This window comes from Malaclemys terrapin, chromosome 1, assembly GCF_027887155.1.
Source record: "Malaclemys terrapin pileata isolate rMalTer1 chromosome 1, rMalTer1.hap1, whole genome shotgun sequence".
Classification (NCBI taxonomy): domain Eukaryota; kingdom Metazoa; phylum Chordata; order Testudines; family Emydidae; genus Malaclemys; species Malaclemys terrapin.
The window spans coordinates 43,111,079-43,135,505 of NC_071505.1; the positions used below are offsets into that span (position 1 = coordinate 43,111,079).

Below are 24,427 nucleotides of genomic sequence, written 5' to 3' on the forward strand. Positions count from 1 at the left end.
CTTATTATACCCTTCTCTATAATCTTTTCACCACTGCATAGCTTATGCTGGTTATCTGTTCCTCTTGCACAGCTGCAAATGACACATCTCTTTAACTAACCTAAATGTCCAAAGTGCTGTACAAAGATTACTTAATTGAACCACTCACCTGTATGTTCATGATGGGCAATAGTTCACATGTTCTTTTCTGGAATATAAAAGCTTTGCTGCAATTATTGATGTACCAAAAATATCTTAGTAGCTTGTAACAGACAAGCACAAATACAGGCAGGGATCAGCCAATCCCAGTTTTGGTCAAACTCTTGCCGTTGGACAGCTCGAGCTAGAGATCAGTGTGTTTAGAAGCTTTGATACTGCAAAAGCCATTTCTTCCGCAAGGAGCCATTTCCTCTGTTCCGGCATTGGTGGTGCAATCTACTTTACCCCTCTTCATATGTCTGTCTGTATGTACACATCTGGTGTAGGCATGGAATGTGTGAAGAAGTCATCACTCTTTCTCTCTGGGTCTGAGAGTAGTATCCTTAGTGAGGAGGATCTTGCATCCGAACTGATGATGGGGCTATTGGAGGAAAGATTCTTTGTCCTACCACGCCAAAAGATCTACAAAGTGATATTTAGCGGGTGTTGGTGGTTCATGAAGTAATGCTGGGACTGTTGTCAAATCTGGGACCATGTGTACAAGCAGGTTTTATTATGTAGATGCTATCTGTCTATATAGGTTCCCACGATACCCTGAAGTGACTCTGGTATAATCTGTCCAAAGTTGGTCTCTCAGCTTAGAGGTCACAGATGATGGAGGGAGCTAGGCACAATCTGGAACCTTGAAATGTTAGTCCAAGATGATACAATCCGATCACTAGCCCAGAAGTGGTCAGGTTGTTTTTTGAAGTAGAGTAAATGATGGATTCTTTTTTGATTTGAAGACTTCAAGTTAGATTTGAGAACTTCTGTAACTCAGACAGAAGTTGTGGGCCTATTGCAGGACTGGATGGGTGAGGTTCTCTTGCAATGTTCAAAAGTTTGTATTCGATGATCATGATGATCCTTGCTGGCCTTAAAGTCTTTGGGCCTATGAGTAGGGCCCTACCAAATTCAAGGTCCATTTTAGTCAATTTCATGGTCATAGGATTTTAAAAATTGTAAATTTCATGATTTCAGCTATTTAAATCTGAAATGTCAGTGTTGTAAATTGTAGGGGTCCTGACCCAAAAAGGATCTGTGGCGGGGGGGAGGATCGCAAGGTTAATGTGTGTGGGGGGGGGGGCATGGGAGGAGAGTTTGCAGTACTTCTACTGCAACTTCTGCACTGCTGCTGGTGGCGGCGCTGCCTTCAGAGCTGGACAGCTGGAGAGCAGCAGCTGTTGGCCGGGAGCCCAACTCTGAAGGCAGAAGTAAGGGCGGCAATGCCACCCTTACTTTTGCACTGCTGCTGGCCGGGTACTACCTTCAGAGCTAGGTAGCTTACTGCTGCTCTCTGGCTGTCCAACTCTGAAGGCAGCACAGAATACTGCAACCCCCCTAAAATAACCTTGTGACCCCCTGCATCTCCCTTTTGGGTCAGGATGTCCAATTTGAGAAATGCTAGTCTCCCCAGTGAATTTTGTATAGTATAGGGTAAAAGCACACAAAAGATCAGTTTTAATGGGGGGAGACCAGATTTCATGGTCTGTGACACGTTTTTCATGGCAGGGCTCTACCAAATTCACAATCTGAGGTTGGACTAGTTTGGCTGTTGAGGAAAATTCAGTGACTTCTGAGGAAGAATGAAGTCGCAGCTGCAGTAGCTGCTGGGGGAACAATGGAACAGGTATCGAGTGGTGTGACCCTTTTTGAGGCTGGATTTAGACTTCTTAGTTCACTTTCGCTGAAGTTGGCGTTGTGCAATAGAAATTTTGAAAAAGCTTAGGGAAGTGACGTACTTTGGTTAGATAATCAGGTGGCAGAATTTAAACTTCTTCCTGAAATGAGCTCTTGGTTTGTAAACTTACGAAAACATACTGACTTGACATTGGCTTCAGCAGTTTCCTGTATGTTTTAATTTTGACTATAACCCCTCTAGGGAATACTCGCGGTCACTAACCAGGGATAAGAAGAGGGTCTTGTTACTTGGATCTGGCTATGTTTCTGGCCCTGTGATAGAATACCTCACTAGAGATCCCAATGTAGAAATCACCGCAGGTACGTAAGGCCTTGCTTGCTTTCAAGTATTAAAGAACTGTATTAAGCTTCAAGTATGTATAGTGTGTATTGAAATAATTCTTTTTTGTACCAGCATAGCAGCATGCTAAAAACTTTTATTTAAAAGCATATGAAGTGTGCTATGGGAAATCTGAAGATATATTCTACATTTGTAACTATTGTGCACCTCATTCAAAAAATTATTCTGTAGCTTTAAGAACACCTTAAAGAGAGACCAACTTGAAAATCACATTGCTATCTGAAAATATTTTACCTACTTCTTGTTACAAGTAGTGCCTAGGAAGAGACTGCAGAGACTATTTTTCTTTTCAGCTTAATTCCTGCATCTGCCAGTATTTCGTGCATAGTCAGTTTCATTCTTTCCTTGACAGTCAGCTGCACTTTCTGTCATGCCAAAGCATGATGACACCACTTTTTTATGTGCTTCACTGGGGTGGAGGCTCGCATGAACTATCTTTCCCCTTCTCTACAAGAATGTGTTTAATCAGCAACAATGATAGCAAAGCTGAAACCAAATAGGCAGCAGGCAGGTGTATGCACAGACATCAGGGGGAAAGTGGGAGGAAGTTTGGCCAAGTGTGTTTGCTGTCAGTCATGTCCAAAATAACCTTCCAGTCACCACCAGGGGAAGGAGATTTCTGACTTAAAAAAAACTCATTAAAGTCTGCTCCATTAGGGAATGGGTTCTCTTGGAATTAGTTCACTTAAAAAATTATAGTTGACAAGTCCCTCTTAAGAAGAGCTAATGAGGTGCGTGTCTATAACAAGTATCTCTCATGATCTTTCTTTGCCCACCTGTGCGACCTATCCCACCTTGTTTGTCGCCCTTTGCTGTGGCAGTGGTGATTGAATTACAGTAGCATGTAGAGAACCCAGCTGAGCTGGAGACTCTATTGCAGTAGGCATTGTGCAAATACACAGTAACAGACAGGCCTTGCTCCTAAGAGCTTGCAGTTTAAATAGACTACAGATAAAGGGTGGAAGGTGAAACATATGCATGGAGAGGTGAAGTAACTAGTTTACTATTACACAGCAGGTAAGTAGCAAAGTCAGGAATAAACTTGCACCTCCTGACTCCCAGTCCAGCACCCCTACCCGCTAGACCATGCTGCTTTTCCATTATGTTTTATACAGTAAACTCTTTGGTGCAAGGACCCTTCATTTTATTAATTAAAATAAACTCCACCCATTTAAATTCCTACTTTGTCTAGTATGTGTAGACCTAAACCTACAAATAAAAACCTCTTTCAAATAACATTTTCTTTCTTAGCAGCCTATGGATACAGAGTTTCTCCTGCAAGCTGATGAGATCGTGGATGCCTAAAGCATTGCAATGATTACAGCTCTCTGATCCCATCAGCTGTTGCAGGAGAAACAGACCCATGAACCCAGTTCCCGGTGTTTCAGTTTACTTTTCAGGCCTGTGAACCTGTTGATGGCCATAGGACTACTCCACATGGCTAAGGGTTGTGTAACTGGCCCCATATCACAACATTTAAGACTAGTTTTCTAGTGTTGTCCACTAAATTGACAGGATAAATCACTGTCCAGAGTTCGCATAGTTCTAGGTGCTGTATGTGAGATTGTGTTGGGAGTGGCAGAGCAGAATGCTTCATCCATCTAGATCCTCTTCTTTCAGGCTTTTCTGTGTTTGATCCTCTTGATTTTTTTTCCCCAACAGTTTCTCCACTGACTCTTTATCTCAGAACAGGTACCATTTGCCTGCATGAGTTCGTGGTAGTTTTGGCTGGTCATAGCGTAGCTAGCTGCTGGTATATTTTCTGGCAATACCCTTTTATTCTATTCCTCCCAGCTCTTGTCCTATTGCATGGGAAGGATAGCTCAGTGGTTTGAGCATTGACCTGCTAAACCCAGGGTTGTGAGTTCAATCCTTGAGGGGGCCATTTAGGGAGCTGGTGCAAAAATCTGTCTGGGGATTGGTCCTGCTTTGAGCAGGGGGTTGGACTAGATGACCTTCTGAGGTCCCTTCCAACCCTGATATTCTATGATTCTATAATTAATATTCCAGCTGAAATATACTTTCTGAGATCCCACCAGTGTGTCTCTTGTGAATTGTGACCAAGTTTTTCTCAGTCCTGAGTATCCCCATTGTAGTTCTCCCTCCCCATGTGGCTTTTCCTTACATTCTGTGCAAGAATTCCTTAAGCATTTTTGTCTAATGGATCATCTTTTGGATCCAGTTCCAGCACATTTCTAATGATGAAGGGAATCAGATCTGTCCCTTTATCAGCAGTCCACTCACTTTAGAAATTTTTAAAAATTTCTAATTTTTCTAATTGCCTTTTTTTTCCTAGTAAAAATATTAAGAGATTGTGTGAGTGGTATATATATTGAGGCTCCAGCCCTCCTCATGGAACCATATCTTAATCTCCATTTGAATCTACTCGCTCCTCCATCAGTTCTACATAAGTGACTAGATTAGATATCATGGGGCGTGCTTGGGAGTTGGTTTCGTGCCCTGTCTACACTATAACTACAACTGTGTTTTGTTTTGCAACCTGTCACTCCCATCTGACCCAGCTATCAAAAAACCCATTGAGTTGTGTCCACACAGCAGCTTTTTTTTTTTTTTTTTTAACCCAACACAACCATGTTTCTGTGTCCTGCATCCACCACACTTCCTAATGGTGTTTGGATCAGTGCATCCTTGGCAAATGTGGGGAGCTATTCCATAATGCCTAAGCAGAGGACAGAGTGCCTGGAGGATGCATGGGAGGCAGTGCACTCGAGGATGTCCTGCTGCACAGAGTTGGGACAAAGGAGGGCTGGCCAAACCAGTGTTGCAGGCACAATTTCAGATGCTGTGCCAAGGTAGTGTGCGGAATTGCTGACTGTAAGATAAACTTGTGCTAGTCTAGGCTGCTGGTGAGGACAAAACGCTGTTAACAGCTGCAGTTATTAACCATGTTTTGTGTGATTGGAGCCTACAATGTCACTGACTGACTAGAGACATTGAGGAGGTGTGCTTTGAGGTTGGGAGGAAGGGTAGCCGTTTTCACTTCACATGGAGCACCTCATTATTGGCTAATGTTGGTGCCCCACGAGGGCTCAGGAAGAGACCACCTGTCTCTCCTGATTCCTACAACAACCTGCTTGGTCGTACTTGAGACAGCAACTAAGGCTGCTAGGAAGAGAAGGGGGTCAAAATAAATAAAAAGAACAGGAAGGAATAAAACAGAGTTCTCAGAAATGCTGTTCATTTCCTGTTCTCGTTCTGCAGTTTCCCTTAGTGGATCACTGTTTCTCCGGGTAACTCTCTCCTGTGGATCCCTTAGGTCACAGCTGCTGTAGCTTGATATGAGCAATGCACTAGAAAGTGAAGAAAAAAGTCAAGACATGAGACACTTACACCTGTTTTATCTTTCAAGTGTGCTCCTTCTTTTGCTTTCTACTTTCTGTGCAACTGCTTACTTAAGAAAGAAAGATGGATGTGGAGTGTAGTTGTGTATTTGCGAAGGAACCCACGCAACAAGTGCCAGTGAATGGAGTTTGATGCATGATGACTAGGTTATTCTGCTAGTTTGAACCAGGATGGAGGGTGCAGTTGGTGTTTTTACCTTGATACTTTGTGGAGTGGGGTTGGGAGGGAAGTAAGAATCAATTTCACTTGTGTAGCAGTTGACATTCATACTTTTTAAACAGCATCCATCATGAAGGAGCAACTTGGCCAGCTGACCAAGAAATACAACAATGTTACTTCTGTTCATGTGGACATCATTAAGTGCGAGGATAAACTGTCCTCCTTGGTGAAGACACACGACCTTGTGATCAGGTCAGAATGCTGATTAAAACACAGAGGGCTTGATCCTGAGATTTGCTATGGCTCCTTTACATTTCTTCAGTGGCACAAGTCACCTGTGTAGCTGCCTTTAAATAGCTACCTGGGGATTCCACCAAGGTACAGGGAATCACTGGGTGATGTAAAGCCAGCATAGTCCTCCTCCCCCCACTCACAGCACTCAGGGAAGGGGTGGAGATGAGGTGTGTTGGGGGGCAGATAGTGACTAGCCACGTCCCTGTCTCTCTGCAAACAAGAGCACCAGGACTGTATCTAATGCAGTGTTCTCTCTTCTTTGTTAAAGAGGCAAGATTTTCAAATGGCTCTCTGTTCAGCTCCTTCGTGGGCATGCAGTGTTAATTGCACAAACATTTGTGCCTACTTGGGGGACAGAATTCACCCACAAAGCCATCACCTGTATGTGCTGGTTACGTTGCTCAGTAAACACATACAGTCATTAGTGCTTGCTAAATTGCATGCACATGTACAGAGGCCAGATTTGGAAAATTTGGTCATTACTGTCACGTGTTTGAAGAGTAAAAGGTTTTCTTTCTGAGCATTAAAACTAGCATTAAAGTAGGGATGGAAACTGCTTTATAGTGCTTGCTGTTGAGTCCCCCTCACTGAACTTGTCCTGGGTGATATCTCCTTTTCAGGCAGCCTGTGCCCTTCCAGGGATGGTTCAGCAGGACTTTTAATGAAAGCTTCTTCCAAGACAGCATTCTACTTTGAACCTGTTAATTATTTAATGCACCAGTGTAGAATGTGGAACTGGGAAATGAGGGCCTGGTTCTGTTTTCACAAAGGTGACACTGAAAGCTGGGGCCTGCAAAGGGTTGAGAGAATTTGAACTCACTCCTCCACTGCCCTGCATTTTGTACAGTCACTTGCAGCAGTGCAGAGTGGGTGTAAAACAGTGCCATTCCACTTGGTAGGAATTCACGCCCACTTGAATCAGTGTAAAAACTGCATTTAGATCAATGATGGAGGCCCCTTGTGTTAATAGACCTCATCTAGATGGAAATAAACTTTTTGCAAATTGTCTTCCAATGAAAACACCAACTAGTCAGATTTTGACATTCAATTTTTCTTTTGCTAGCTTGCTGCCTTACTCAGCACATCCTTTAGTCGCTAAGAAGTGCATTGACAGCAAAGTAAACTTAGTGACAGCCAGCTACCTAACACCAGCTATGAAAGAACTCCAGGAAAGGTAGGTCAAAAGATCAGTAATGAGATGTGACTTCTTTCTTGGGTACCTACATGGCCCCATTTCCGTACTATTAAAATTCCTCACAACAGTTAATGTATTTATGCTCTGTGTCTCCTGACTCGCTATTATCCACATTCTACAGATGGAACTGAATCAAAGAGACTAAGGCCCAGATTCTCAGATATGTAGGCACTTAGCCTCCATTGAAAGATGGGTTAAAGCAGTGGTTACCAACCCGTCAATTGGGATCGACTGGTCGATCCTGGAGCCTCTGCCAGTCGATAGCAATCTTCGGGACGCTAAAAGTCCAGCGGGGCTCAGAAGTGGCTGGCTGCTGGCTCGTCTTTGTGGCCCCTGGGGTGGGGTTAGGTAGCTCCACACGCTGCCTCTGTCCCCACATCTCCCATTGGCCGGGAACTGGCGGGGATGGCGTTTGTGGGTGAGGGCAGCTCATGGAGACCCGCTGCCCTCCTCCCCTCTAGGGGCTGCAGAGACATGCCAGCAGCCAGCCACTTCTGGGAGCAGTGTGGGGCCATGGCAGACACGCTGTCCGCCTGAGCCCCGCTGCGCTGCTGGCCGGAAGCCGCCTGTGGTTAACACCTCCTGGCTGTAGCCTGCACCTCACCTCCCCGGCTCCGCTGCCCTAGCCCGGAGCCCCCTCCCAGAGCCCACACCCCTCACCTCCTCCTACACCCCAATTCTCTGCCCCAGTCCGGAGCCCCCTCCTGCACCCAAACTCTCTCCCAGAGCTTGCACCCCTCATGCCTGCACCCCTGCCCCAGGCTTAGCCCAGATCCCCCTCCCACACTCCGAATCCCTGGGGCCCCAGCCCAGAACCAGCACCTCCTTCCACGCCCCAACCTCCTGCCCCAGCCTGATGAAAGTGAGGGAGAGTGAGTGACTGAGGGAGGGGGGGGAATGGTGTGAGCAGGGTGGGGCCTCAGGAAAGGGGTGGGGCTTCGGAGAAGGGGCAGGGTATATCCTGCATAAAAAAGTTGGAGACCACTGGGTTAAAGAGTTATGCCCCTATTTCCCAGGCTCAGCACAGAATGTGTCCTAGCGTTTCTCGTTTGTCCATGGCTGACAATGGATATCATGGGGCTATCGCTTGTCAAGTTAGACTTCAGGAATATTATGCAATATTCTGATAATACTGTATTTTTTGTTATTTAGTGTAGAAGCTGCTGGTATTATGGTTATCAGTGAAATAGGTTTGGATCCTGGCCTCGATCATATGTTGGCGATGGAGTGTATTGAGAAGGCAAAAGATGTAGGCGCTACGGTAAGGTGGAGCATGAGTTCCACATGCATAGTTTTGCCGAAGCTATATTAACAAAACTGTTATTCCTTCAGCAAGAACTTGTCTTTGCTACTGTTTGGTAACTCACTCTATAGAGGCCTTCAATCAATGGTGCCCAGAGCTTGGATTGTGTGATGATGCTAAATGCCAGTACAAAGTGCATTGGCACTCCCCTTGTGATGTGTCTGCACAAAGGGTTAAACTGAGTTACATCACTAGATTAGAATAGCTTTGAAGCTGTGCTTTAAACTAGAAGATATAATGCCAGTGAACAACTTACATTTTAAAATGAATGAATCGGACTAATTGGCTTAATTACATTGCCTCAGACAAATAGCATTTAATATTGTGCCATTTATCATAAGCTCTTAAGGTGGTACAGCTTTTATTCTGGAAAGGACTTCACCACTTGTCTGCTGCAGGCTCAGATGGAAGCATATGGGCCACTTGTTTTTGGAGGAAGTGTTTCCTAGAGAACAGCGGACATTAAGGTTACTAGTGAATATTGTTTTTCTATTTTAAAAATCAACCTTCTCTCCCCCCCCCCCCTTCCCCCCCCCCCCGAACAGCTGTGAATTTCATAATTCCCCATATCTAGCTCCTGGGTCCATATGCACGTCAATGAATCCCTTTCCTTTTGGCTCACGTTAAAGCCTACAAAGCCTCTTGCTCGTAGTTTCTATTTGGTGACTCAGGAGGACTGAGTCAGCTCTTCCTGGGCAGCCTGCCAATGCCAGTCCCTGTGGGCCAGAGAAGTCCCTGCTGAATGAAGCAAGATGCTGTCTCTCCTCAGGCTGAACATGTTGTCTCTCCATTGTCCCAGCATTCTGCCCAGGGTGAAAGATCAGAATGGGGGTTCTTACTTGGCTGTCAGACTTAGTGTGGATCATCACCTTTGAGCCACCTGCCCAGATGACATGAGGGTACATTGGCTAAACTCCATTGGCTGCAATGGATCTAGCCTAATATTTTCTTATCTGCAATGCTTGTGAAATGCGCAAGATTGACAGCGTTGTCAACTAAATTCCTCTACCAGCACATAGATACCTCCATAAACAAAGGCAGTCCCAGTGGTCTCTCTCTCAGCCCTGCTAATCTGCCTCAAGTTTTCCACAGAAGGGGAAGGTAGTGAACGGTGGCTAGTCACCAGGCCCAATTAGTTTTTGGCTTGTTGGCTCAGATTTACCACCAGGCTGTCCCAGGCGGTGGTCTCAGTATAATTTCTATTGCTAAGCCAAGAAATTGTCATGAGTTCTGCTAAATAACTGTTGGATGCTACTGTTCCATTGATGTGAGTGGTGCTTCACTGGAATGAATTAGCCCCATTATGTATTGTTCATCTGTGATCTCTTCTAGATGGGCGCTGAGAGGGGCAGATCCTCCGGTGGTGTAAATTGACAATTCAAGCAGTTGGCGTCAATGGAGCGATGACTGTTTACACCAGCTGTGGTTCTGCCCCAATACCCTCAGAGATGAAAGTCCCATGAATAAACTCACTCTGTGGCCTGTTGTATGTGAAAATCATAAATATTTTTGGCACTGTTGGCATAAAATACTTTCTGTTCTTTGCCTAATTCAGGCCTTCCAGGGAATGATTTACTAAACACAGGTAACTGAATATTGTAGGGAAATCAGTGGTGGTGGTTTCCTGTTGCTAGCTGGATGATGCGGTTTATCTTTTTCTGATCATGTGACGGGTTGGATCACAGAAACCCCCTTGGAACCTGCCATCTGATGTACCAAGACTACCCCTGCTTCTGTTTTCCCTGCCAGCTCAGGACTCCAGCACCCTGTCTTGCTGAGCCAGACACTCCCGTCTGCTCCAACACAGACCCAGGGTCTGAATCACTTGCCCCAAAGCTGCAAGTTTACCTGAAAACAGCTCACAGAAGTGTGCTTGTCTCTAGCACTCAGATGCCCAACTCCCAATGGGGTCTAAACCCAGATAAACCCATTTTACCCTGTATAAAGCTTATGCAGGACAAACTCATAAATTGTTCTCCCTCTATAACACTGATAGAGATATGCACAGTTGTTTGCTCCCCCAGGTATTAATACATACTCTGAGTAAATTACTAAATAAGAAGTGATTTTATTACATACAGAAAATAGGATTTAAGTGGTTCCAAGCAGTAACAGACAGAACACAGTAAGTCACCAAGCAAAATAAAATAAAATGTGCGAATCTATGCCTAATCAAACTGAATACAGATAATCTCACCCTCAGAGATGCTTCAATAAGTTTTTTCTCAGACTGGACACCTTCCAGGCCTGGGCACAATTCTTTCCCCTGGTACAGCTCTTGTTCCAGCTTAGGTGATAGCTAGGGGATTCTTCATGATGGCTCCTCTCCCCCTTCATTTTCTTCCACCCTTTATATATCTTTTGCATAAGGCGGGAACCCTTTGTCCCTCTGAGTTTCCACCCCCCCTCACTGAAAAAGCGCCAGGTTAAAGATGGATTCCAGTTCAGGTGACATGATCACATGTCACTGCAAGACTTCATTGCCCTCTTGCCAGCACACACACATACAGGAAGACTAACAGGTAAACACAGCCATTTGCAGACAAGGGTCCTTGTTAATGGGAGTCATCAAGATTCCAAACCATCATTAATGGCCCACACTTTACATAATTACAATAGGCCCTCAGAGTTATATTTTATATTTCTAGTTTTAGATACAAGAGTGGTACATTTCTACAAATAGAATGATCACACTCAGTAGATTATAAGTTTTGTAATGATATTTTACAAGAGACCTTTTGCATGAAGCATATCCCAGTTGCATTATATTCACTTTTTATCAAATCTTTATAAAACCATATAGACTGCACAACGTCACAGATCCTATGCAACTTGTGGATTTATTTTTATATTTGCAGGTCATATCGTACACTTCCTTCTGCGGTGGCTTGCCAGCTCCTGAATATTCTGCTAATCCTCTGCGATACAAATTCAGTTGGAGTCCACAGGGTGTTCTGTTGAATACAGTTCAGTCTGCCACATATTTAAAAGATGGAGAGGTGAAGTAATCCTGACTCTTCTATTTAAACACAAGCAGAGAAGATGGTATTAGGCTGAAGAGGGAACTGGGATTTGTGAGCTGTTGCATTATTTTTAAGCTACTGATAGATACACAACTGAGTTTAAGTAATTGTCACTCACCTGTTATCTGTATGCATAAAGTGACATGCCTGCTTGCTACTCTCAGGCTAATATTTGCGGAAGTCTGAGGGCAGCAAAGAGGGGTGGCTTGTGATTAAGGCACTGGACTGGGATGGAGATCTGGGTTCAGGCCCCAACCCTGCCATGTGTGTGTTATGTCACTTGATCTCCTTGTGCCCATTTCCTATCTGTAAAATAGGGATGAAGAGGCTTCCTTTTTCCTAAAATTTGTGTCTCTTGTCTGTTTAGATTGTGGGACTGCATCTTATTCTCTTTGCACGGTGCCTAGAACAATCCCTGATCTCCTTTGTAGGGGGTGGGGGAGGTGCCTGGATGGTCCCGTAACACAGCAAGACAGTGTCATTGCCAGATTTAGAAATCTGAGTTTCTGGCTTCCAAGCTTGTGTTTGTTCCTCTGTCCCACTCCACTTTGCTCAGATAAACTACTGATGGGTGCACCACTAAGTGTCCAGGAGTTCAGTCAGTATAGGCATCCCAGAGGCTGGATGATTATCCAAACCCCTTGGATCTCCAAAGAGGCTTTCTTGTGACAGTTCAGGGTTTCACTGTTCCAGCTACCATGCAAAATGAATTGGGAACTGGATTTTTATGTGGAAAAAATAAATTGGTCAATTTCAAATGAAGGTCATGTGGGTAGATGGAGAAATGTTTATTTAATTCTGTGCTGGTTCACCCATTGCTAGCTGAAGTTAGATCATGGCTGTCCAGGATTCCTTATGAAAGGCTCTGCGGGTCTCTTGGTAAATGCAGCAATTCTCCTCCCTGTCCCCAAATTCATAGTTCTCTTTGACTATTGTGTGGGCGTTCCTCCACATGTGTCTTAAGCAACACACACTACAGTCCTGTGGCATGGTTGCAGGCATTGCTGCCACGGATGGCTTTTGAGAAGGCAACATCGCCCCCTTGCTCAGAAGCCACAAAAGGAATTGGTATCGATGCAGCAGAGCAGACCTGTGCTTCAGCTGCTTGAAGGAAGCACAGTTCAAGATTTTAGGCCTCATTGATAATCGAGCTAGTCATCCCATTCTTTTATTCTTCTTTAACAATGTATTCCTTACATTTGCTTGTTTTTTAGTGGCAACTGAAGATGTTTGTGGGTGCAGCTTCTGTATCCAGTGCACGTGGTGGAGAGTGACTACAACAAACCAATCCCTCCCCCCCAAAAACTTTAATTTTTGAAAGGCAAACTAGTCCAGGGCCAGATCTTCTCTTCCTTACACTGGTGTAAATCAGTGAAGTTATTCCAGATTTACACTGATGTGAGATCAGAATTGGGTCCCTTGTTACGGAGTGTAAAGCATAGCACTAATCTGCAGTAGGCATTGAAAATAGAAATGTTCTTTTGAATAAACAACCTAAAATACAGCGCACTTACCTGCCTATTTTTTATTTTTATTTTTATTTTTTTATTTGTTTTACAATCCTTAGATTATTAATATTCCAGCTGGAGGAGCATTGCTTGATTCTGTTGCTGTCATGGATTTTTTCCCAGGATTAAATTTGGAAGGTTTTCCCAACAGGGACAGTACAAAATATGCGGAACCATATGGTATTCAATCAGCCCATACCTTGATAAGAGGCACCTTAAGGTATAAGGTAAATTCTCAGATATTTTCTGTTTTTTTTTTTGTTTTTTTTATTAAAATCTTGTTCAAATTAGACAAATTTTTAACAGTTGACCGTATCCCTTCAATTCACGTCTGTCACATTTTCAGTGAGAACTTTTTACCTGCTATTGTTACGAGGAATACCTGTGATTGCTATAGCCAAAAGGGACCAAAAAAGTTTTTTCGCTTTACTTTGTGAATATGACTGCACTTTGCTGTGTCCAAGAAGCAAGAATAATTTCCCCCGTTTCCCTAGATAGTTGACTATTCAATTTGCATGGGTTTCTGACCCCCCCCCCCCCCCCAACAGTGTAGGGAAGAAATGTTTTAAGAAGTTGGCAGGGATGGTTCCTGAAACTTGCATATTTTTTTTTTTTTTTTTTATGAAATACCAAAGGAAAACTGTCTTCTTGCACAAAACAAAATAATAATAAAAAGCACTCTCTGGCCAACTCTCAAAAACACATGGAAAATTAAAGCTAGTTTTTGTGAATGATAAGAGTAATTTGATGTCCCCTTCTTTCTCTTTTGCTCATCTTCCTCTGAGGTGATGCCACAAGGATTTGTTTTTGGCATTTTGTGGACATGAATGAGGAGGTGTAGATAATTTTTATTTATTTATTTATTTTGTGTGTGTGGGGGGGGAGGGGTATGAAAATTCCACTGCATTATAATCCAAAAGGATTGAGTTGGTCCCTTTCTGTCTTTGTGCAAAAGCAGAGATGGCTCAAGGAGTTAGTGAAGGGTATATTGGAACCTTTCACCTTCTAAGTCCAAGTATGGTTTATATTGGTCAGAAGCTCTAATAATATAAGGCCTCTGTGAAATGACTTTGTTACAGTAGGTACTGTGGTTACTAGGTACTTTAAATGCTAAGTGATGGTTGGTCTAAATCTAGTTCCCAGTGGATAAGTGTGAACTTAAAAAAACTAAAAAATATCCACCAGCTTAGCTGGCACGAATGGATATTCTCAGCTGTGAGGTGAAGACATGAATGGCCGTGAAGACTGCACTACTTTCTTATCTCAAGGAGTTGGTCCCTCCATTTTAGGACTGAAATACATTGGCAGGGTTTTGTAGGGGAGCTTGCAGTATTGCTTTTTTTATCTGTCCTGTGGGTATCTAGTGGACTTCAACCTCTAGCACTGAGCATAAACTTTAAAAATGTATGTAAGGTCTTGGCTACACACGAGTTGCACTGACAGTTAAATCAGAGCAATCCCATTATGTGGACATGAAAACTGGTTTAAGAGCGGCTTATCTGGATCTAAGCTTAAGTAGGTAAGGAATTAAGTCATGTAACAGAAATGTCTGGATTGGTCTCTACTGTTACGGATACATCTACGCTACAGTAAAAACAAACTGCAGCCCTGATTCTCAGAGGCTGGATCAACTGACTTTGGCTCACTGGGTTTGGACTGCAGGGCTAAAAATTGCAGTGTAAATGTCTTGACTGGAGTCCAGGTTCTGAAACCCCTCAAGGGAAGTGGGTCTCAGAGCCTGAATGAGCCCTGCGAGCACAAGTCACCTGACCCAGGCCAGTAACTGCCATGGCATTGTCTTTATTGCAGTGTAGACCTTCCCTTTGACTGCCAAACATGGTGCCCGTGTGATTTCTCTGTGCCAGCCACTGTGGAGGGTGCTCTGAATGAAATTAGCCCTTTGTGGGAGTGTATTTTATTGTTAACCTGGGTTCTTGTCTTTCCTGTATCCTGTGCTGTCTACATAGTAATTAATGTCCAATTGCTTTGAAGAATTTACAAATGGAGCAGTATTTTGTTTATGAAGTCTTTTAATGTCAGAGAATCAAGAAGCAGCAGTTGTATTTTTTTAAATGAAAACCTTCGAATAAAGCATGCTGCTTTGTTTGCCTTTTTAAAAAAAAAAAAAATCTCAAACAGTCAGGAGATTTTTATTGCAAAGGCCTAATAACCTTGACAGTGTCCCTTAGAATGCATTCCACTTCTATGCTGTTTACAGCTCTGATATTTCTGGAGGAAGATCGACATGTTTGTACCGTAGGCATTCTGAGCCCAAATCTGATTGTACTTACTGTGGTGTAAACCAGGAGTTAATCCACTGATGTCAGTCCATGTATTGATGTAAAATTGGGGGTGAGTGAGCTCAGAATCAGGTCCTTTGTCTTTAATTTAGCTATTGGCCAGCTGAACAATTATGACAACCTTTCCTTTGGGAAGGTACCAGTCAGCTGACCCCTTTGATCTGTTCAACCGATGCTACTTGCTGGGGAAGGGATAGCTATTTCTTCTGCAGTTAAAGAGCATATTGAAAGGGGTAATGGAGTGGGGAGGGCAGTGAGGTTAAACCCTCCTTGGCATCACATCTGACTGTTGCAGTCTTCCCATGTGCATAATATTAATCATGGCTTTGTTTGTCCTTGTCTGACTGTAGTGGGAAGTATGTAAATATTCACCTGAGCATCAACTTGCACTGTGCAGCATTTATAGACAACTTTGTTTTGTTTTAGGGGTATTCGAAAGCCGTGGGAGGCTTTGTAAAATTAGGTTTAATAAACCCAGATCCATATCCTTTGCTTAGCTCAACGGCACCACCTATAACCTGGGTAAGTATGTAGGATTTAATTTGTTTTTCTTCTTTCCTTCCATTAATCTTTCCCAAGGTTTGGGATTTGCTTTCTCTGGGAAGCCTATGTTGAGTTCTGTTCTTTTGTGTTTGTAAGGAGATTGAATTCTTAATGGCCTTTCTTGCTCATAATTCAGCTCTCACTGGCCACTGACATTTGGCCACAGTTGGAAGACCGGATACTGAGCTAAATGGACCTTTTGGTCTGCCCCAGTATGGCTGCTCTTATGCTCTCAAACCCAGAGGCTTCTCAGCATGCATTTTATTTCCTCATGACACCCCTCTTTTCCCCCTCTTCTCTTCCCCCCTGTCCCCCGTGCCAAGGAATTGCTTTTACAAGCCTTTTCTGATGCAGGTTACCCATATGAATATATGAGAACTTTCATTCTATATATCCTTGTGCATATTTTTAATTTCCTTGATGGATATTTTCAAGTCCTGCCCTCCTCTGCTGTCTTCCTTTCCACCTGTTTTGCAAATTCTTCCCTTGTTCTTAAGTTTACATATAGTTTTTCTCCTAGACATTTCTCCTGATATTTGTCATCTGCAAACTGCCACCCAAGCGTCAGAAACTCAGCTGGTGTAAATCCCCATAGCTCCATTGAGGTCACGGGGAGACTACACTGATTATTCTAGCTAAGGGACTGGTCTACAATGTATTTTCCTTTTGTTCAAGGCTGCCTGTGAATGTAGGACAGGGTCAACCGGGGATGGGGGTAGCTAAGAAGGATACAATTAGAGGCTTGACCTCTGAGAGTATGTCTACACTGCAATTAAAAAGCTGCGGCTTGCCTGTGCCAGCTATTGGGGCTCAGGCTAAGGGGCTGTTTAACTGTGGCGTAGACATTTGGGCGTGGGTTGGAGCACAGATTCTAGGACCCTGTGAAGTGAGAGGGTCCTAGAGCTCAGGCTGCAGTGTCTATACCACAATTAAACTGCCCTTAGCCTGAGCCCTGCAAACCCAAGTCAGCTGGCATAGGCCAGCTGCAGGTGGCTTATTGCAGTGTAGACATCCTAAGAGCCCAGAATCTAGCCTGGCTGAACATTATTCCTGTAAACTATTTTTTAAGGAAAAATGGGTTTGTGATCGAAACCCTCCCCCACAAATGTCCACTTTCTGCAAGTGGTTTTTTTTCAGTGAACGTAACTCCAGGATCTGGGGCTTTAAAGAAACTCCAACTGTGATAGGACTCGCAATAGCATGAGAAATGGCAACACTGCCATTTCAACAAATTTTATCCACGTGTATTAACGACAGAGTTGTCCTCTCCTATGACTCCTTAAGAATTTCTCCGTTTATTTCATTTCTCTTGTACAATCTTCCAGGTCACAGCTTGAGGCTTGCTGCTGAACTGACTTTGTAACTGCCAGATGACACTTGCTTCATACATGCAATCCTGCTTTACAGCTTTCCTTCTTATATGTTTGGAAGAACATGGAGCAAGCAATAATTAGCATGAATGAAAAATCTATTCAGTCCCTGAGATATGTATAAAAGTTATAGGAAAGGATTTTTGGGTAAACATTTGTGAGATGACTAAAATCAGGGCTGTTGGCAGGCTGCCACCATTCTGTCCTTTTTCCCCTTCCTTTTGTAAATTGAAGTGTCTACCCCTTAGGCGATCGTTCTGGCCTTCCGATGACCTGCCCCCAAACAGGTGGTCTTGAGAGTCACCTCATCAGTCCGTTTCCTCCCTTCTTCAAAATGGGATTCCCCCGACTCTCACCTGCTTTAAGAACCCCCCCCCCCCCCCATCCAAGCAGAGAACCTCTGGCTCCTCTGACACTTGGTCTCTGACATTTGCCACCAGTTCAACATAAAGCAGTTCTGGGTTCAGTGTTGTCCTCCCCCACTGTCTTTTGTTTGTTCACGTTCCCATTCCCCCCCTTCCCTTGCTCAGCAAGGGGGCAGGACCCAGGAGAGACAGGTAGTTCAGAAAGAGTGCTGGCTGGAGAGACTGTCCATGTGTGTACGCACATGGATAGCCCATCCCCTTTCTCACTCCCTGCAGTATGGAGAAGGGGCAATTGGCTCTCACTGCACTTTAGAATTCTGTCCTACCCTTGCTTCCCTGGAAGCAGAGACCTTCCTCTCTTCTCTCCCGCAAACTCTAGAGATTCACTTTGTCCTCTGTGACCTGCACCTTTAGATAAGCTAGTTTCCTAAAACTTCATCCCAGGGGTATGAGAAGAGGTCCCAGGCCTGCAGGTGGTAACTTGCTATTTGAATTTTTTTTGTAACTAGAAAGAGCTGATGTGTAAGCTGCTTGGACTCAAACCTTCTGCCGAATCTGCTGTCCTTAGAGACGCAATCTACAACAAACTGGAACAGGACAACAGTCAGCTGCAAGCAGTGGAATGGTAGGAGATTCCAATCATGATTCTTTTTTTTTTTTTTTTAAGAAAGCCTTTCTAGAATCCAAGTGTATGGCCCAGAACATGAATGTTAGGGTTTACTAAACATAGTCATTCAGAGTTTTTCCTCTAAACTTTACTTTTAAACCTGTGTTTTGATGATTGTGACAAAGGTTTGGCAAGGCCTGATCCTGCAGTTGTTACACATCTGGACGTGTTGCATGGGGATAAGCTGCAGAACAGAGCCCGCATTATTAACCTTCTAGAAAACTGAGAAGTTTGACCCTAGAGATCTCTAAAATATTTAGCAACATTCCGTTGGGTTCCATGCATTGCAGTTAACCAAATAGTCGATTGACACACTGATGATTTTTGCATCTCACTAGCAATGCTATGATCTAATGGAGAGGTCTTCTAGAACTTCAAGGATGCATTTAAGTTTAAAAAAACCCAACCAAACCAAAAAAAAAAAAACCCTCTTAGTCATAGAGAAACCCACACACATCTTGAGGGATGTATGTGGAGGTGAGGGTTAATGGAATCCAGTATTTGCCAATGCAACGCCATTCACAAAATATTTCCTAGTATCTTAGCAGAGTATTTTTGGAGCACTGTGTCACGTGGGTTCATATACTCTGCTCTGTTTCTTTACAAAATATATCTTAACCTTTGTCAATGATAAAATTAGTAATGTCTGACCTCATGGTGACACCAGAGAGCAAGGTGTCTAGCACAGTGGCTAGGATATGGTACTGGCAACCAGGAGAACTTAATCTCTTCCTGCTCTGTTGATGACATGCTGCGTCACATTCAGGAAGCCACTCCTCTTCTGTGCCTGCATCTTTTCTCAGCTGACCAATGGATGATATGTTTTTAATTTGTAGATCGGACAGTGCTTTGCTAAGATGTTAAAAATCTTGTTAATTGCTGCAATGTGACGTAGTATTACGTCTAGTCTGTAGACCATGCATATGGATGAAATTTTGCTGGAATTAATCCTAGAGATGCTCTGCACTCCCGTTCTGCTGAGTCGCAGGGTGGGTTGATCTAAATTGGCAAGCAGGAAACCTCGATTTAAATGATCAATGGTCATCTAGTTTTGCATTTGTACTTTTTTCCTAAAGGTTCATTCTCGTTGGTTGGTATAGCCATTAAAATATGTTGATTTGTGGTAGAACTCATACAAAAATGCATGAACACAGCATCTTAAAAAATGCTTTGTATTAACTAGAACTACCTTAAGTGTTCTGGATACATAAGCAAGAAAAGGTTATCAAAAATGTTTTTTGCATTTGAAACTAACTGATTTACTAAACAAAGGAATTTCAGTTAGTAAATTGATCAATTGTTTCTGGTCACCATGGGCCATCTTTTTGAAGATATTTAGGTGCCTGAAGATACCGATAGGTGCCTATTGGTGTTTTCAAAACTGTCTGAGCAGGTTAAGTGCCTAACCCCTTGAAATCTATGGGGGTTAGGTGCTTTCCCTGCCTAGAATTTTTTTGAAAATACCCCAAGGTATCTATTTGTATTTTTTTAAGGCACCTAGATAGCTTTGAAAATCTGGCTGCATGTTCAAGTTTTTAGAATTCGTAGATCTTATCTCCCATGTGGTTTTTATTTCTAGATGGGAAGAGGAAAAACAAGCTTTCCTGTTTTTTTTTTTTTTTTGTTTGTTTGTTTGTTTTTTTCCTCCCCAACATCTAATTGGTTTCTCACCTTTGAATGAATTGATCCAAATGAAGAAACTATTCTCTCTGCTACTGCTAGCTAAACTGAACCTAAAAGTAATGAAGGCAAAAGTTTTTTTTACAGAACAAACTGAAGGTGCTTACATTTGGAAACATGTAAATACCAGCATTCACGACACTGGAAAGACTGAAAATAGATTCTTACTTTATGTGGTTCATAAAATTGTGGCGCGCATGGCACACACCCATATATAATATAGCTTGAGCTGACCTCAAAAGTTAAAGATGTTTAATTATAGAGAATCGGGGGGAAAACAAGTACCACTCTTTAACTCGTTTAAAATTTTGAGGCGGACTCATTGATGCAGCATATTTTTTGTTTGTTTGTTTAAATGATTTTAATATGTTCTAGTAAGCTTAGGCCTTAACATGAGTTGTTATAATTCTAAAATTAATTTTAAACGGGTTTATTTCTCAAAAGGAAAAAAAAAATAAATTTTATTTGTTTAAATCACCTTTTTTTTTTTTTTTTTTTAATCCACCTGTGCGTTCGGTTACATAGATACAGGGTCAAAATTCCACATGATGTCCTATTGCTCCTCTCCCAGAATTACACACTAAGGACCTCGTCCCTCAATTTGTGTATTGTAGAATGTAACTTTCAGAGGAAAGCAATGATCTCATTCTGTCGTCTCTCTCTCACCAGGTTAGGGATACTTGAAGATGAGCCAGTTCCTATAGCAGACTCCATTGTGGGGGCACTTGCCAAGCACATGGAGCTGAAGCTGCCCTTTGGTACGTAAGCCTGCTTTTATTTCACATTTGAACTGAGGTCTTGCCTACACACACTCAAGAAAATTAATCTGAATTAAGTAAAGGTATGGATTTTAAAGTGGATTTGTTAAACCCTCTGTGTGGATGCTCTCAGGCCTGGTCTTCACTAGGACATTAGGTCGAAATGTCAAAAATCCACATCCCTGAACGACGCAGTTAAACCGACCTAGCCCCTGGGGTAGACAGCACTAGGTGGATGGGAGAATTCTCCCATTGACTTAGCTACAGCCTCTCAGGGAGGTGGATTATCTATGCCAGTGGTCACCAACTGGTTGATTGCGGTCAACTGGTTGCTCCTAGAGGATCTCCCAGTCGATTGTGATCTCTGGTGGTGGCGCGTCACTTCCTCAAGCTCCCATTGGCTAGGAACGGCAAACCGCGGACACTGGGAGCTGAGGGGCTCCATGCCTGTGAACGCTCCAGGTAAACAAAACAGCCAGGCCCGCTAGCAGCTTATCCTAACGGGCCAGGAGCCATAGTTTGCCAACCCCTGAAATATAGGGTCGGCTTATGAAAGGGTCATACAGTTTTTGCTATTTTTACCTACCTATCTTGGGGGTTGGCTTATAAACGAACAGGCTAATGAACGAGTATATACGGTAGTTCAGTGTTACACAATCATCATTAACTTCTGCTCTGCCTTCTCATCTTCCTTGGAGGGCACAGATGAGCAGTAAGGGAACCAAAATCATCTTGGTGACTGACTTCTCCATGCTGCTGAGGTTGCGTGCTGGAAAGAAATGCTATGGGGCTGCTACTCTGAGTGGATGGCCTTTATCGTAATGGCTGGAGACAGGATTCCTCATGATTATATGGTTGTCTCCTCCATGGGTAGTCATGTAAGCCCTGCTCCACAAAGACTTTAGCTGCCAGTTTCATGCTGGGATCCCCAAGACCCCCGCTTGGCAGTTGCTTAACCCCGTTGATGTCTAAACTCATGAGGTACCAAATTTTAGCTGTAGAAGTCACCTAGGTGCCTAAGTTTCTGCTTCAGGGTATGTGCCTACTTGAGGCATCAGGGCACCTGAATTCCTATCTCACATCTATGCCCCAGTGCAATCCTCAAACCAGGTGGATATAGGCAGATGAAACACCTGTCTTGTCTGCTGGGTCTGATCCATTGGGATGCTTGGAGCACACCTAACTACATGGAACAGCCAGGTCGAGGAGGAGAAACATAGGAGGATGACCCCTCTCCCCCCCTGTAACTTTTAGCTCAGTGGTACTCACCTGGGACCCAGGTTCAGTTTCCTGCTTTCCTTGATGAGGAGGCGGAACATGACCAGGGGTATCCCACCTCTCAAGTGTGTGCCTAACCACTAGACTATGGGATATTCTGATGTGGGGCTCTCTGTCGCTCCTGTGGAAGCTGTTCCACATGGTATAAATAATTAAATATAGTTTGGACCAGAGAGAGAGAGAGTGAGAAGGCCCCAGGCATCACTCGGCACTTCCAGAATGAGAATGGCCAGATAACTGAGATGTGTGAACAGCTCTGTTCATCTCAATGGATGTTCTCATCTCCCCTTTCTGCCTTCCTCCGTCCCGTTCCTTCTCCTCCCCTGCCCCCCGGCCCTGCTGTCAGTCCTTCGAGCCTCTGTTATGTACCAAACCATGCCCATTCGTAGCCCATGCTCATCCCAGTCCCAGCATTGTTTGGTACGAGCATGCCTGTTCTCTGTTCCCCACCCAGAGGGACAGTCCTCCGCAGATCCTGACTGACATGGGAAGGGAGCAGAATCTGGGAAAGGGGCTCAGACTGCCCAGATGGGAGAGGGGTTTGGAACCCCCACAAGGGCAAGTCACCCCAGATCCTGGCTCACATGATGGAAGGCCCCCCCTCCAGAAAATATAACATCCTTCTATATTAGCTGTACCACTCAAGGCATGTTTCCCAAAAGTATAAATCTCTCCGTCTCTGTTGAAGGGGGTAACATCATGCCCATTGATTGTTCTCAGGTTTCTTCCAAGCTTTGAGTTCAAATTCACAATCCATGGGTGCAGCTCAGGTTCAGTGGCCACTGTGTTTCCCTTTGAAGGCTCAAACCCTGTTTTAACAAATCTCTAATCTGCACATCCCATTTCAAATTTTTTGGTTGCAGCTGTTTTCCTCACTTAACCCTGAATAACTTCTTCAATATACATCTCCCACCCCAAGGGGTAGTGAGTGCCATACTCCATGTGCTAAATCCCATGTGACTGAGATCTGTTTGGGGTGGATCAGAGCCATAGTTTGAGCCCCAGGTGTGGGTTTAAAAAACAAAAACAAAGAAAGCAGAAGAATTTTAGAATGATCCAAGTTTGGACCAGCTAACACTATTCAGCACCTCCATGAGGCATAGTAAATTTTAAGACCATCTAAGTAAGCATGTGGATTTTAAAGCACTTAAAGTAGGCCTTAACAGAGAGCAATGATGAACTGCAACTCCACTCTAAGGGTACATCTATACTTACTTCCTGGTCTGGATGTAAGCGATTGATCTTCTGGGATCGATTTATCGCGTCTAGACAAGACGCGATAAATCAATCCCAGATCGATCCCAGAAGTGCTTGCCGTCGATGCCGGTACTCCAGCTCGCCGAGAGGAGTACGCGGCATCGACGGGGGAGCCTGCCTGCCGCAGTTTGGACTAAGGTACTTCGAATTCAGCTACGTTATTAACGTAGCTGAATTTGCGTACCTTAGTCCGAAGTGGGGGGTTAGTGTGGACCAGGCCTAATAGAAATTAGTGTTGTACTTTAGTAAATTGTGTCTTCTATATATACAGCTGATCCAAAGGTTTGTGTGATGGGAAAAGTAAAGCAGTGTGGTACTGAACCTGCAAAGCACATAATATGAGCAGTCCCATTGAAGCAAATGGGATTGCACATGTTTTGAGATAAGCACGTGCTGAAGTGCTTTGCAGCATCAGGACCAGAGAGCTCAGAATTGTGCAGGATCAAGACTAATCACAGTATCCATTCTATGTCCATTTTATGGATGTCTAAACAGATGTGAAATAACCCAAGGTGGGAAAATTAATAATTCAGCCATATAAAGATGCATCTTCAGAACAAGAACTACGTTATGAAGTGGTTAGCTGGTCAAATGGCCATATTAGCCCAGAACTGTTGTGGGTTAATTTTCTACTTCTCCAAGGGTTCCATGACTGGGTTTATGTAGCCAAGTACAGTGTGCCTTGGGTAACTTTACCACTGATGCAGCTAACCCTTTTTACATGGGTTTTTCAATTATCATGGGACTGATTCTGATCTCACTTGTGCTGATGTGAATAAGGAAAGTCTCCAATGAAGTCCGAGTAAGTTCAATAGGACCCATGCTCCATCTTACAGAACTGTTATCATTCTAACTTGGTTTATTTTATATGTGAAATGTTTGGGATCAGGCGCTTAGCACTGGCAGGTGACTGTTCGGGTTAAGCAGAAATAAGAGAATAAAGCAGAGCACACACACATTTGATTTGTAAGCTTTTGGGCCTGCAGCTAATCTTCTCATTGTGTGCACAGTGCCTAGCACAATGGAGCCCTGTGTTACTGTAATACAAATTAAATTAATGGAGATATCCTATCTCCTAGAACTGGAAGAGACCTTGAAAGGTCATAGAGTCCTGGCCCTGCCTTCACTAGCAGGACCAAGTACTGA

General features: G+C 43.6%; 1 protein-coding gene across 3 annotated transcripts in view; it reads left to right on the forward strand.

Annotated features, from left to right (window-relative positions):
- The window catches only part of AASS (aminoadipate-semialdehyde synthase), a 54,068-nt gene that overhangs the window by 23,851 nt on the left and 5,790 nt on the right, over positions 1 to 24,427 (forward strand). For 2 of the 3 annotated variants that reach the window (XM_054023254.1, XM_054023263.1), the window contains 10 exons: positions 2,060 to 2,178; positions 3,881 to 3,910; positions 5,863 to 5,992; positions 7,098 to 7,208; positions 8,382 to 8,490; positions 11,391 to 11,531; positions 13,123 to 13,290; positions 15,790 to 15,885; positions 18,151 to 18,266; positions 20,658 to 20,746. In XM_054023254.1, the coding sequence (XP_053879229.1) occupies positions 2,060 to 2,178; positions 3,881 to 3,910; positions 5,863 to 5,992; positions 7,098 to 7,208; positions 8,382 to 8,490; positions 11,391 to 11,531; positions 13,123 to 13,290; positions 15,790 to 15,885; positions 18,151 to 18,266; positions 20,658 to 20,746 (1,109 nt within the window). The remainder of the gene's footprint in view (positions 1 to 2,059; positions 2,179 to 3,880; positions 3,911 to 5,862; positions 5,993 to 7,097; positions 7,209 to 8,381; positions 8,491 to 11,390; positions 11,532 to 13,122; positions 13,291 to 15,789; positions 15,886 to 18,150; positions 18,267 to 20,657; positions 20,747 to 24,427) is intronic. The other variant, XM_054023272.1, reaches the window with a different exon arrangement.